Below are 15,985 nucleotides of genomic sequence, written 5' to 3'. Positions count from 1 at the left end.
TTCGGCTGCCGAGACATGTTTCCTAAGATGTGCCTTCGTTAATACTTAAAATTCCTCAATTGGTCGAAGTTGTGCGCAATTTGGTGGATTCATGTCTTTTGGGACGAAAGTGACATTTTTGGTAGTATACCATTCTACCGTTGATTTCGAGTAGTGGCAAGAAGTAAGATCTGGCCAGAAGACAACAGAATTCTTGTGGCTTCGAATCATGGGTAGAAGTCGTTTTTGTAAACATTCCTTGATGTATATTTCGCTGTTCATTTAAGCAGTGGTGATGAAGGGTTTCGAAATCTTACCACAGCTACAAATTGCTTGCCAGACCAAATTTTTCGACTTCAATCGATGTCTCGGACTGGTTTAACACTTGCCCTTCTCGCACCGTATAATATTGTGGTCCTGGCAAGGATTTGTAATCGAGTTTCACGTAGGTTTCGTCGTCCATGATTATGCAGTTCAAATTTCCAGCAAGAATCGTGTTGTACAGCTTTCGAACCCTCGGCCTGATCGATGCTTCTTGTTTCGGACTACGTTTTGGTTGTTTCTGCTTCTTATAGGTTCGAAGATTCAAACGTTCTTTAGCACGAAGAACATTTGACTTCGAAGTGCCCACTTTTTTGGCCACATCCCGAACTGAAACGTCCTTCTTTTGCTCGAACGCCTTCAGTATACGTTTATCCAACTGAGGGTTAGCAGGACCTTTTTTCGACCCGTTTTCGGTTTATCCTCAAAAGTGTTATCCTCACCGAAGTTTCTGATTGCATTTCGCACGGCTTTTTCACTTACTTCTTCCATTTTTGCTATCTTTCTCAGTGACAGTCCACGTTCTGTGTACCATTTGTATACAATTTTTCGACGTTCTCCTACTGAAAGTCCACGCATTTGGAAACAAACTAATGAAAACTAATAAACAACTGCACAAGTTATTAGAGAAGAGTGTAAACAACAAGACGCAGCCATAAAAATTGACAGATTCTGAACCATTGCGAAATGGCAACGGTTTTTGGTTGCGTCCATACTTTCCGGGACAGTCTTTAGTAGTGTCAAAGTAGATTTCCATATCCTCTAACTAATTAGGTCTGGATCAACTTTTTGGAGACTTTTTAAAGAGATTGAAGACCTTATTTTTGTCTCTTAGTTTTCAAAAATCGGTTAGGAAATTTCCGAGAAAATTGAGTGCGTATTTTCTCATAGATTTGCACATATTTCCTTGTAATTCCGGAACCGAAAGTCGGATAAAGATAATATTCAATCGCAAGCTATTGGACCATAAGGCCTTTTGTTTGAATCTAATATCGTTTTCGTTTATTGATCAGAGCAGTCCGAGAATTGACACAGGGTCGCCCAAACAACTTTTGAGATGTTTATTTTAGCAACCCCACTCTAGATCGGACTCCAATCACGTAGTTTCGACTTCCATTCGAGTTTGTTTATTTTTTTTTATGAGCTGTTGTTTAGGGCGCGTTCCACGTGTCTGTTTTACTCGGAGTCAGAGTCGCTCGCGTGTAGGCTCAAAAACGAAAACGGTATAAGTTTGTGGAAATCGGTCATGCCATCTTCGAGAAAAGTGAGTGACAATTTTTTTTTTCATATTTTTGGTGCATATCACCCTGTAATTCCGGAACCGGTACTCGGATCGAGATAACATTTAATAGTGATTTTTGGGACCACAAGATCTTTCATTTGAATCATACACACACACGCTTCAAAAATCGGTTTTCACAGTGAGTGTATTGCCTTTCTATATGAGAAAAGCAAAAAGGGGTTTATTAATTTCGGAGGCGTTTTGAACAAGAAGTTTGATTGTCTGATGGTTTTGGAGTTGCTGTGTCTAACAGTGAAGAATGTATTTACTTATATGATGAATGTGTGGAAGCTGTTTAGTTGTTGCATATCACCCGGGTTGAATCATTTTGTTGAATCACAAAATAGATTAAATTCACTTTATAAACATTCAATGTATTCACCCTTCCGATTGATGCTCTCTAATTTATGACACTATGAAAAAGGTTGGATAAAAGTTTTGTGTTGATATTTACACAATTAAAAATTATTTTGATCGTAGCAAAAAGTAAACGCGTTTGTATGCTTTGGTATTTGCCACAAAAAGAGCGTACTGCTATTACACTTATATGACATTTGACGGAATGACTTTATTTGCTTTCTGTCAAAAGTTATGGTGGGGTGCCGGCAACCGAACACTCTCCTCTATGCACAAACTTGTTACGTATTGGTTTTATACATACACTACTGGTGGCTGCTTTTCAGCACCGGACCACCAGTTCAGGGTCGTTTACCTTGTTGGTCTCCTGGAGAATCTTCACTTCACTATTTTATAGGGGCGGACTTTCTTTCCTACCTGTGGCCACTGAGTAAATCGTTTCGGCGGAAACAAGTAACAAATAAAACAAAATGGACGACACAGCTTGTATAAAGAAGAAAGACCGTACAATTTTTAATTCTAAACACTATATTTTATAAAATGAACACAAAAGAATATACTTTTTACTACTTGCGCAAGTTTATTTGGTGAACGTCTTAGCTTCGACGCTCCGTTGCGGCCGTGCTGATCGTTGGTCGACTTTGGTGATCTCGGCGGGCGATGACGGGCGGGACGGCGCTGACTTCGGGGCGATGGGAGCGTGATGTGATGACCAGGGTATCCAGACGATGCAGCAACTCGGCCTATTTGTAACGGAGGCCTGCGTTTCACAAACAACCCGGAGAGTGGTACACGTGCACTTGGATTATCACGAGTGTCTAACGCGAAGTCGAGTGGGATTTTCAACTTGATCGGTCTTTCCCGCCAAACCCTGCCAATACGTGGGTAGTGGCGTCGTAATTGGCGTCTTTGGTTTTGCCAACACTGACCGTCTATTGCACTCGCGGCGTACGACTCAAGGAAACGGCAACCACACTGATCCCAACTCGACTCACCGAACAGAAACTAACGTTCGTGTGGATCTTCTGAACGGTTTAAGATCCCTTTGGATCTAGTTTGAACTTTTGAAACGCACTGTCACTTCTTGCCTGTGACTCGCTGCTGCGATCTTCACTCTACCGGGTCTGAAAAATACTCGTCCTTGCTTAAGGATTTTCCCGCGGTTTTATCGGCTTGCTGTCCATTTTCCATCCCAATCCCACCGCCGCCTTCAAAGCATGCCACCCCGCATTTTATGCTGCGATGATGACGACGATGACAGTGTGTAGACAGATGACGGTTACAATGTATTATCGTTTTCTGGTTGGTGTCTTGACTAATATTTATACCTACTATACTTGTTTCCTTTAACCGAAATAATCATAATTTATTGAATAAATTTGTATAAACAAATAGATGAATTTACGAATGTAAATAAATGAATAATATAAATAAATAAATAAATACTTTTTGAATATAATATATAATTTAATAATGAATATGTAGTGAATAAATGTAAATGAAAAAATAAATATATAGATAAATAAATAAATAAATAAATAAATAAATAAATAAATAAATAAATAAATAAATAAATAAATAAATAAATAAATAAATAAATAAATAGAATAAATAATTAAACAGGACCCTACTTTTGACACCAACCTTTGCTATTGAGCAGAACTTAAACGTGACTCAAACATGTAAACACGGAGTATGAACGCGATTGACGTATAACTTCTACTCAGACATTTACTGACAATGAAATAAACAAAAATATACAATGTTTGAAAAATATATACAAGCTGGACTCAGTGGCCAAAGGAACTACATTGTGACCAAAGAATAACAGGTCACAAACTAGAGAAATTGTTTCTCTTTTAACGACCTGCTTCGAAAAAACACTCTTGAAATGGCCATTTTCACACTTGTAATTGTGTAATTCCATAGCCAGAGGTCAGAGGGATTTTAATATAGCTTTGTGAAAATCGGTTAATTTCCAAAAAAAAAACATGTGCAAATATTTTCATGTTTTTGGACACATCACCCTGTGATTCCGAAGTCAAAGGTCATAATAAAATTAAATTCAGAGGCCCTTATTACCGTTCTCAGAATTTTTTTTGAGACCAAGAGATCTTTCTTCTGAATCTAAGTTTGTAATAATTGGTTCAGCCACCGAGTGCACAAAAATACACACACACACACACACTCACTCATACAAAGATAATGCCATTCGGTCCCCCCGGGTCCCGGTTCAAAAGTCGATTTTTACAGTGATTACATAACGGCCCTTATTACCGGTGTCACTACGCGGTGAAAACAAAGTGAAATGAATGTAGGTCCTTATTACGGAAGTCGCTTCAGAGACAAAAGTAATTACTTGGATGACCTTGAAGTCATTATGAACCAATATTTTGTTGAAAAAATTAGTTTTTTCCACCACAATGATCATTTTACTATGCGTGATACTGGTAATAGGAAAAATCAAGTGAAGTGACATGTAAGTGAAGTGAATGTGAAAGTGGAAGTGATAACGGAAATGAGGGCCAACATGTTTTTTTTTGAGAAAGGCAAAAGAAATGACCTCGCGCCATAAAGGGTTAAAGTGCGTAAAAATACGTGAATAATAAGAATGTTCAGTTTTTCCACTGAAAGACACTTGTTTGATTGAATTAGTGAATTGATCATTGTTCTAATAATTACAAAATTCTTCATTAAACTGTCAAGCGTATACGTTTCACTTTGTTTCTGGCGACTATTCGTCTTTTCTATTTCCCGAACTAATCTGACATAGGGAAGGGCTGATAATTCTTGATTTTGTAAAGATCTTGAATATCCATCTCAATCACAATCTCAAATTAGAAAATTTAAATCTATGCTTTGTTTTCGATTCCATGACAGACTTCACAGGACCGCAAGCTGTCGATACGTTCGGAAGAGTCCGACCTGTACCTGCCACAATCGAAGGCTCTTTCACCGGCGGAATCGTCCGGGTTGGTCCAATCCAAGCCGTTCCTAAACGTACGACAGGAGACGGCCAGTACGGAGAGCAAAGATACTCTAACGCCGCTGGAAAATTGCGATGACCGCACGTTGGTGGGCGAGGAATCCGTCGAAGATATCGTCGATACCAACAACGACGGGCTGCGGCAACGAACGGCTGCCAGAAGGAGAAACAGCTCGATGCCCGGAGCTGGGCGGAGAAATTCGGAAAGTGCGTCTTTCTTCGATATCAACAAGTCGCAAACCAGTTTGTATCAGATGAATATGATCAAACGACAGCAGAGCATCACCCAATCCGAGCCGGACAGTGGAAACGAGCAGCGTAAGTTTTCCTTTCGCGTTCGTGATAAGTCGAAAAGTTTAACAGGAGATTTTTTTTTCAGCCGTTCAACGACCACCGACAAGAGGACGACAACTGCTGCTGCAGATTCACGCAGAGTACACATCCATCACAGATGAACTGGAAAGTGTTTGTCACATGATTACTTCTCCAACATCGTCGTCTCGAGGTATGGTTTATGTAAGCAATCGGTACTCATTAATCAAAACATTCTAATTGCAGAAGAACGCCCCAAAAACGTCAATGAAATGAGCAATCCGGAGTTTGCCGCACTTATTGAGAAAAGACACCTGAAAGAGTGCGAAGATAGTGACTACCTGATGCTGGAGAAACTTCTGCAAACACGGTGTTCCATAGAAGAGAGCGACGAAATGTTCGACGATGATGTTCACGATGATTTCGGACATCGGAAAATGCTTCGTCGCGAAACGGCCATCGAGCTTCCGGTGACACCGTCGAAGTCCAACATCGTTTCACTGGCAGACAGCGCCACCGGCAATGAAGACTTTAGTATTAAAAACGAACGACAATCGGTTTCGAATCGGAACTCACTCCTCGAGTGTAAAACCTCTCCAGTGTCCTTATCCGGTCAAAACTCTCCCCGAAACTCGCAATATCTGCAATCTACATATCTCAACCCATCGTCGTTCGATGCGTCCCATCGAATTTACCGGAAATCATACGAAAGTTTGCAAAAGAACTCCAGTACGGACACGGATTATTCCTTGCAACCGTACAAATTTATCAAGCAAAGTTCCAACGAGACGAACAGCTCGATCAACATCGATAACTCGTCGATGACGAACGATCTCTCGATGGACGGAGAAACAAGCCTGAATTCGACCGTAATCGAACTGCTTGCCGGAATGAATTGCCCCCCGGAAGATCGAATAGGTTTCACCAAGCGAACATCGTCACTCGGCAGTGCAACGGTGGCACAGTCATCCGAGTTCCGAGCAGGTTTCCTCAAAAAGCAATTTAGCATAGAAAAGTCAGCCGGTTCGGGTAAGGCTTCGTGTTCGACTCCGGAGGGTTTGGAAAGTTTAGCTCCTCCTGCGAAGATAACACCCGGAACTAGTGGTGCCAGTAAACCTATTAAATCCACTCGCTTCACCGACAATCTCAGCGTAATTGGAACAAAGACTGCGATGGCACTGCTGAAGGAGAGCAGCTCGACTAGCACAGAGGACACGCAAACGGGACCGCTGAGGGAACCAATCCCGTGCATCAGCACCAATCTGGTACAGGACGAAATCGCCAAACTGTCGTCGAATATCAAGAGCAGCACCGATGAAGACACGGATCCGCCGATCAACGAAACCATGTGCTGATTTTAGTTGTATATTTAGTCGGTAAGGTTTAAGGCTGACTCGTAGCAGCTGACAACGGCCAGCCAGCACACATTTCCATCCGCTGTACAAAATTTCCCCACCTTTGTAAACCGACGACCTGATCGCAATATCCTGGTGCCGGTTTGGTTGCCCAACCAGCGGAACCAGCAGCACAAAATAATTCGTGATTTCTTTAGTAGTTTTAGTAATGCACGCACCCCACTCACCGAAACTAGACATTCATCACGTTAACAGATGGCATGTTGGAATATGATGAACCGTATTATGATGTTATGGGAATTTTTAGCAGAGTTTATGAGTAAAGATTTAGTGATAGTAAGATGATTGGTTGTTAGGTAAATCGAAAATCTGGCTTTAGATTTAGGCTCAGAACTGAATTAGATTTTATGCGAACATGACATAACCTCAAAAAAATCAGCTGGACGAACGTCGTTTGACAGCAATCAATAGTTTGTTTAGGGTCTAACTGCAAATGACAGTTACTTTTGGTTTACCTTTTCTTTCACGATTTACCAGATTGATTTTATATTTGACGCCTTATTCTTTGCAAAACTTTCAAGTTGAAACCACAAGCAATCGATTAATATTGGAAACTTTCACGAAATTGCAGTAATGGCTCGGTAATAATCAAAAGAGAAAATAAACAAAGAGATGCTCTCATTTGTCGTGGGACCATCGACTACCGCGCCTTCATCGATTAAATCGTCGTCACTGCTGTTATCATGAGAAGCATTCTTGTGTAGTATTTTTGAACTATGTTATTCTCTGTTATTTTTTGAATTGTTAGTGTCATTGTTAGCCGTAGCAGATAAACTTTTTTCCATGTGTTTTATTGTTATCAATTCTCGTCTCAGAAGCGCTGGGATTGCTTGTAGCATGCACAGAAACATGTGCCCTTGGACGTCTCCGAATACTTGAAAAGTTTACCGAAGTGGGTAAGATTTTGACAGTTTGTTCTTTCCACGCAGAGGAGATTTTGTCGTGAATACGACCTACTTTACTATGGGGCGCCTTTTCAAAATTTACCCTCTGGGAGAGTGATAAGTTTTTGATCGTGAATATCTCTTGTTATACTTAACGCAACAACATAATTTTTTCTCCATGCTCTCAGCAATAGAATCAGGAACTTATGATTAAATTTTCAACAGTGTAAAAAAACCATAAATAACTCAAAATCTATTTTTTCTCAAACTTTTGGAAACAACGAGGAAAACTTATCTCGTTTGGTTGCCTTTTTCGCACCAGGATGACGGTTTTGAGGTAGTTAGGCACATATCAGTTGCGGTGTTCTACTGGCCGAGTGTAATAGTTAAATCTTGACCGAGAATTGCTTTTTTTCTAGTACGTTAGATGGAACTGGATATCGTGCTGATGTTCTTCACCACCATCAGTAATAATGAGGTGTTCAAAACTTCAAATGCTCAGGTGGTGCTCTTCTTCGCATTCAGACGTCGGGGCTAGCAGTAAACCAGCAGTAGTATAGAACTGATTTTTTAGTTAAATTCAAGAACTTCAAAACTTCAACGGTTTTGAAGAAATAAACGATATATCAAAGGGAAAGCATCGCTTTTGAGTGCATAAGATTAATTTCTGATTTATATAAGATGAACTCGATTGATAATGAGAAAAAGTTTATCACTCCAATCGAAATCGCAGAAAGGTAGAGAACCGCTATAAAAATAACTGCTTGCATACAAAACTTGAATTCAAGCTCGGCGAAGAGAAGCTTAAATATCGATATCCGTATCGCGATCATGTACAAACATATAATTGCATACATTTGGGCTATTGATGTAATTTCGTCGGCTACAAAACAAATTCAATTCACGATATTCTGGGTTCGCAGACTCTCGTGCATTTGCGGATTCAAAAGTGTGACGGTTAATTGAAAATGTCGGTCATTAGCAATTTTGGTTGCCTTGTTCCACATCAATGGCTCAAACAACCCCATGGCAGATCCTTGTAGTTTTAAGTTCCGAATTTAGTTTCATATTTCTGTTTCAAAATTTCGTTCCAGATCACAGATTCAGAATTTAAAACAATGACTCTAGAACTGAATACTATTTCAGGATTATGAAAATGGTTCAAATTCAGTTCCTTATTCAGAAATTAGAATTCAAAGATATAATTTAGGATTTTTCAGAATTCATGAACAAAATTCAGGATATGAATTTTAGATCTGGATTCTGAAACTAAATTTTGGGTCTGAACAACGAACCTTCATTAAAAAACTACAAGGATCAGCCCCATGGGGTTGTTCGAGCCGTTGATGTGGAACAAGGCAACCAAAATTTCTAATGATCTACAATCAAAAAGTTCAATCAATCCGAACCAACACCGAACATCATTTGTCTTGATTTGCATTTGTGTTATGACCAGTGCTGTAGTTGCGGTTAGTCACAGTTAGTCAGTGACTAACCAGCTCATAAAACTTCAACTTCTCAGGAATCGAGAAAATTTGTTTTTTGGAAATTTTGATAATGACTGATTCAAGTAACCACGAAGGGTGCAAAAGCATTAATACCTATTGAGATATCGAATCGTTTTTTATTTATTGGCTAAATACATAACATCTTGTAAAGATAATTAGAAAGGGCGCCCTAGGAATGTTTCTTGGGCACAGAACCACGATAGGAGAAATGAAAAGAGCGCCCTTTAATTTATTCCAGGGCGCATAGTGGAAGTATTTAATACATCAAATGATCCAACTGAGGGCGTAAATCATTATTTTTTTCAAGCTAAATAAATAACAGTTAATTATTTTACTACACTAAATTATTTAAAAAAAAACATTAATTTTATTACTCTTACTAACTACTTATGTCTATACACTACAATGGTTAAATCTAAACTGAATCCGTTCGACAACTGCTCTTGAGGGTCAAGCTCCAGGTTATTGTTTTTATTTAGACTACCGGTTAGCTTCCCACAAAGTTATATTGATGTTTTGAATTCTTATACCGGTTGCCCATGTGTCGTACTTGTTGTTGTTGGATTCCTGTGTTGATCATCATTTAACTTAACTTCTTGTAAGGAAAATATAAAAGGGCGCCTTATAATTGATTCCAGGGCGCAGAATCACGATAGGAGAAATGATAAGACCACTCATATAATTGCTCCTAGGGCTTAGGTTGAAAGTATTTTAAAATACATTCAATAATCCGTTAATAAATCCTATAATCATGTAATAAATAATATTTTGTAGGTAAGATTTGAAGATGATGCCTTAGGATTGATTCCGGGGCGCAGAATCACGATAGAAGAAATGAAAAGGGTGCCCATATAATTTTTTCCAGGGCGCAGGGTGAAAGTATTTTAAAATACATCAAATAATTCTACAGCGTAAATCATTATTTTTTTCAAGCTGAATAATTAACATCTTGTAAGGATAATTTGAAAGGGCGGCTTAGGATTGATTCCAGGGCGAGCAATCACGGTAGGATAAATGAAAAGGGCGCCCATATAATTGCTCCTAGGGCACAGGGTGAACATATGTTGAGATTTATCAAATTAATTCACTGAGGGCGCGAATCATTAATTATTTTCATGCTAAATAAATAACATCTTGTAAGGATAATTTGAAAGGGCGCATTAGATATGATTCCAGGGCGCAGAATCACGGTAAGAGAAATAAAAAAGGGCTCCCATATCAATAATTCTAGGGTGCAGGGTGGAAGTATTTTTAAATACATCAAGTGATTCTACTGAGGGCGCAAATCATTATCTATTTTCAAACAAAAAAATCTTGAAAGCCTTATTTGGAAGAGCGCCTTAGGAATGATTCAAGGGCGCCGAATCACGGTAGGAGAGTTGATAAGGGCGCTCCTAAAATTAATTCCAGGGCGTATGATGGATAAATTTTTAAATACTTTATATAATTCTAAAAAAACATAAGTAAGGAGTGATTTATTATATTCAAACATAAAATATACTAGCATTTATAACTGTCTGTAATCTTCATCAACAGCTTTCAATAGTTTCAAGTTGACTCTATTGAACAATTGGTCGATAATGAAGTTTTGAGTAAGAAATGATGAAGTTCAATAATTTTGAACAAGGTGAAATTTTATGATTACTGGCATCCTTTCTTCAAACTCGGCGTTGTTTAGTGAATGTCGGTATAGTAGAATTAATTACCACATGAATTAAACTGTTGGCGATTCCATTATTATTTTCCTATTTCTTAAATGCATCTGAGATAAGACATTGTAAGATTTTATCATTTTGACTAAATACCGACTCAATACATAGTAAGGTAGTTCACCTTTCGATAACACTAAAAAAAGCATAAAATTCACTTGTGAAGAAGTAAATAACAGACTTCTTAGACATTCTCATCACAAAGAATACGGGAAACCTATCCTTTTTAATATATAGAAAACCAACCAAAATATTATACGTTATACTTCTAATCATTCTCATCAGCTTAAAATGTCAGTTTTTCACCATATGATTCATTGAATGCTTAAACTTGCCCATGGAGAAAATGCGGTAAGAAACGAGAAATAATTCCTTCTCGATATTGGGAAGTTTAGTGGATATTCGGAGCAATCAATTCAAACAGTTTTTGATAAAAAGAAAAACTGTTGAAAAAAACAAGCACTTACTGCTTTAACCCAACCATCAGAAAATTCAAAAAGAGTTTCAGTAAGTGAAATTATATAGGGTTTTTATTTTAAGTCAAAAGTAGCGAAATATGTAGCTGAAAGTGTAAGAATATATGTAAATATATAAACATTCCAGGTTTTAATTTATTTATATGTAACTTAGCAAAATGAGTTATTCTGTAAGATGTAAAATGATTCATAAAAATAAGATTTTTCTTCTGAATATGTGATATTCGTGTTAATCGAATACCCAATTTGCTTACACAGCTCGAAAAAATCTTGTGATTTTACGTCTCATAAGATGCACATGAAGGGAGCGTTGTACACTTCATACGTATTTATATTCAAGAACATGGAAAGTTGTGTGATTTGAAATTTAAATGGATTGAAATCCAATCGGGATAGAAAACAAAAGATCGATAGAAACAGCGCGGACTTCAACCGTGAAACATTAGACTACAAGCACGCCATTCAATGGATTAAACCACAGATGCAATACGACGCTCCATTTATCTTCATCTTATGAGATGTGAAATCACAAGATTCAATAGAATATTTCGCAACTTTCACAGCAAATGTTTTCAATACAATCAAAAGCCTGGATATATAACAAAACTCAGTTTTGAAAAAGTAGATTTTGCACTCTATCTCACAATCACACAATCGGAACTATTATTTGAAAAAATAATAAATACAGAAAGTGAAAATTGACACCTGGGTACTAAGAAACATTCAGATTATGATAACACATTATGTATGCTGCAAATTAGTTTTCATGGTTGAATTGTGTGGCAATTATAGAGCTTCAGGAAACTTAAAAAAGAGTTAAAATGAAGTTTTTGAGGAAAATACGGTGCCCCGCTCGCATCAAATAAGTCTGATGGTAGAACTATATAACTGTTGTATACAAAAATACGAAGATGAAGAAACAACAAACCCCGTTATAGAAATCTAACTTCAGTCAATTGCAATGCGCCCCTGAACCATGGAAATCAAGGCGCCCCTTCAACAAACTACAGTGACTAACCAATGAAATTTGAACAACTACCGCACTGGTTATGACCGACGAAATTACACCATTATCCCAAATATATGCAATTATACCTTTGTACATACTTGCGATTTCGATAATTAAGCTTCTCTTCGCCAAGCTTGTGTTCAAGTTTTTTATGCAAGCAGTTTTTTAGCGTTAAGTTTCTCTACCATTCTGCGATTTCGGTTGAAGCGATAAACTGTTTCTCATTATCAATCGAGTTCATCTTATATAAATTAGAAATTAATCTTAGGCACTCAAAATTTATCCAGAGGTAGTTGTCAATTTCTCGTGGGGAAACGACATAACATGGAATACCAATTAAGGGCTGAGGCCAGTGTATTTTAGAGCGTTTTAAAGGGGTATTTTCACGCTTCAAATCTGATTTTCTCAGAAACGGTGACGAATATAAAAAAACTGTGAAAATTTCAGAATGATTGTTTGACATTAGCGGTCGGGAAAGTCTTTTTTCTGAAGGAAGAGTTGCATAGCTGAAAACGGCAACTTTCAACTTGTTCATTGAATATCTCGCCTTCAAAAGCATGGATCAAAAATCTATCCTGGCAATGTCTAGATAATTTAGTTTAGATGCGATTAGTGCATAAAAACATTTATGTTGTCGCGATAAAAATTAAGTGAATGTTATTTTTGTAATGGTAAGCACGTTTCTATGGTGGCACCATTTTTTTCTGCTCTTGTATTCTGGAACGTAACGAAACATGAGAGAGAAATAAAATCGGCTCATCAAGGCTGCCAAACAAGCGGTAGCTTTATTGGATTTTATGTGATGTAGTCAAACTTGTAACCGAAAATATCAAAACTTTCTTGGCCACCCGGCCACATCGAGAGTCATTTTACACATTTACGAGAGAGCATGGAGAGAAATGAAATACGCACAGCGAGCGACACGGTTTTACGCTAACAACTGGCATCAGCCCTTAAAGCTTCGGATCGTCTAATGGCACGTTTTTGTTTTGCTGTCTAGCAACAATCTACCTCTAGCATGCTAGGAATAGGACTGAAACGTTAGCTTTAATTTCGCTTCTATTTATAGATTCGCGTGCTTACAACAGCTTCGCTTTTGCATCGATTGGCCAATCAGAGCGATGCTCTCTCTTGATACATCGCTTACTCCTTCAAAACCGTCGACTATGGCAGGGAAATCCGGTATGCTGGAGATTTTTTGCAGACAAAATAGGACACTGCTAGCTATTAATCAACATTTCAATGATATACAATTCAAAATACATGGCTATGAACATTCAAATCAATACGTAGAAATATTTCCTATCAAATGATGAAATAATATTAATAATTGATACAAAACAGACTGAGCTGTAAGTGTTAAAACCTGACCACATTTCTACGTGTAGTTTGTTATTGTGCACCCCTAATAAAGATGTGCTCCACATCAAAATGAATTATTCGGGATGAAAATTATTCGGGATGAAAAATTTTTAATTCGGGATGAATGCCTTCCGATTGAATCAATGCAAAAATCGATCATATATCGACTAGATTTTGTGAATAAATGAAGGAAACGAAAATTTCACATTCAAGTCGGTCGGTCACTAGTGACGGCTAAATTAAACCTTGTTTTTGAAGAAGAAACTGTGAATAGCTACAAGATATCGAATTTATTTTACGAATTAAGTTAAGAGTGATGCTGGTTACTGAAGGATTCTGATTAAATATTCACGTCAGTAAACTTATACGTACAAAAAGGTGGAGACTTTCTTTAAAATAGATTGAAGAAATTTTGCAGTAGGGGACATCAGAAATAGTGAAATTCGTGAGGTCTGTATTGAATTGATCAATATCATCAATCGCTGTTGAATGAATTCGAACGCTAATTTTGACCTGAAATTAAGTTGTGCCATGATCACAGTGCCACCAAAAACTGACTTCGAGTTCATCAGATGGACGTAACAATACTACTAACCCTGTTAGCAACGTAACATCCGGTTTCGTAGAGCTCACAAGAATACATGGTCAGATTGCAACCATATATTTTTCATTTACAATCGTCAAACGTTTCCAAGGACGAACGAGGTAGTCACAAATTATGAATGTTCTTCATTGATCCTTGCTGATTCATAATTTGTTGTTTGTAATTCATGTTTAATTACAAATTACTGAAAATATTCCACAAAGCTTGAAAGGGAGAATAAGGAAACGGTGTTTCATTCTAAAGTAAGACGTATTCACGTCAAAAGTTTCACGAAATATATTTCTATTCCTGTTACAATTGCTACAACTCGTCAACGTTCTATATTTAATGCACTAGCCCAATTTGTCTAAGCATGAACCCATTTCTGAATTCAGCTGCTAAAGCCAGATTATTTCGTTATTACCGGAATAAGATTGAATGCCACGTTAAGAACCCTGTTGTACCGTTTTCGAAGATTCTATGTACTCCTCCGATGGAAACAAGTTGTACATATTTTGTTCACTTTATTGAAAAGTATAACAATCGAGTATGTTTATAAAACACTACGTAGTAAATAACCGAGAATCATGCATGAACCGAATCAAAACATATTGTAAACGAAAACGACAGATTGAATAAAACAAAAGCAAAGCACTGAAATAACGTCGTCCTGACGTATTTTGTTTTTTCGATTATTATTATTAATATTATTAGTAAAGAAAACAAAAACGAGAAGCTGATCCGGTCGAGAAATTTTTCCTGTACAGCCATGCGCCTAAAACTCAAAAGAAAATGGTTTTCAAGCAGAAAAATCAGGAGTATCGATGGAACCGGGTTTCCAAATGTTCTCTTTTCGAAAGTTTTAGACTTGTTGCGACTCTTTGCAAACATTAGCCGTATCACGAGATGCACTTCAAAATATTTAAAATATCAAATAAATAAAATAAATTTCATTCTCACTAGATTTTACACTTACATAAGACCCATTTAGTCAACTAGAAAACATTCACGTCTTTATCTGCCTTTTTCCGATCTCCGAAGTAGAATCTACAATCACCATCAATTCGGAAACACATTCGAGTAAAAATATCAAACACTCCTTCATGTAGCGAAACTTTTCTCCCAATTTCAATGACTCACGTTGCATCCTACCTATTTAAACCTCAGAAGTAGCTAAGAAAAACGAATTTGAAAATTCATAAAAAAACACAGAAACCACTATTTCTTCCGGTTTTCTGTCTATATAAAAATAAAACACTTTCTTGTGTATCGCTGTACTGTACTGAAACGGGATCCCACTTTATCAACTAGAAAAATGTGAAATTGAAACAGAGGTAATAATGACAATATTATTGAAATAAAAAAGAAATTTGAAATAAAAAATTGTTACTCCGCAAGAATCGTTCAAGCAAAAGACACAAATTGATGCCGTTCTTAAGTATCTGTACTTAACAAAGGAAAAAAAATAACTAGAACCTTAGCCGAATCATTATTTTATGTAGACAATTTCATTGCTGGCAGGTCGTTTGGAGTCCAGTTCGATCCGATAGAACGTTAGTCGCAGTCCATCCAGAGGGCGCGAGCCGAGTTTTTTAAGTATCTCCATAAGTTTTTATACCATTTTGCTTATTACAGCTTGTTAGACAAAGGACTCGACAAATTTGGCAAGGAACGAAAAACGATTTTGTACGCAATTTTTGAGTATGAAGCAAAACAGAAACCCACTGAAATATATCAAGTTACGTTTATTGCCCGATCGGTGCTGACGGATTTATTCAACTGTTTGAAAGAAATCAGATGCT

The 15,985-nt window shown here is 37.4% G+C and overlaps 1 protein-coding gene across 18 annotated transcripts in view; it reads left to right on the top strand.

The window, feature by feature from the left end:
• Positions 1-15,939, top strand: part of LOC131435438 (transient receptor potential cation channel trpm) — a 394,002-nt gene extending 378,063 nt beyond the window's left edge. For all 18 annotated transcript variants that reach the window (XM_058603330.1, XM_058603328.1, XM_058603325.1 and 15 more), the window contains 3 exons: positions 4,820-5,243; positions 5,305-5,430; positions 5,484-15,939. In XM_058603330.1, the coding sequence (XP_058459313.1) occupies positions 4,820-5,243; positions 5,305-5,430; positions 5,484-6,592 (1,659 nt within the window). In that variant the 3' untranslated portion in view covers positions 6,593-15,939. The remainder of the gene's footprint in view (positions 1-4,819; positions 5,244-5,304; positions 5,431-5,483) is intronic.
• Positions 15,940-15,985: the final 46 nt, after the last annotated feature.

The sequence above is a fragment of the Malaya genurostris genome, chromosome 3 (genome assembly GCF_030247185.1).
Source record: "Malaya genurostris strain Urasoe2022 chromosome 3, Malgen_1.1, whole genome shotgun sequence".
Classification (NCBI taxonomy): Eukaryota; Metazoa; Arthropoda; class Insecta; order Diptera; family Culicidae; genus Malaya; species Malaya genurostris.
Note: the sequence above shows the minus strand (reverse complement) of the source record. Positions and strands in the feature narration are given on the sequence as shown.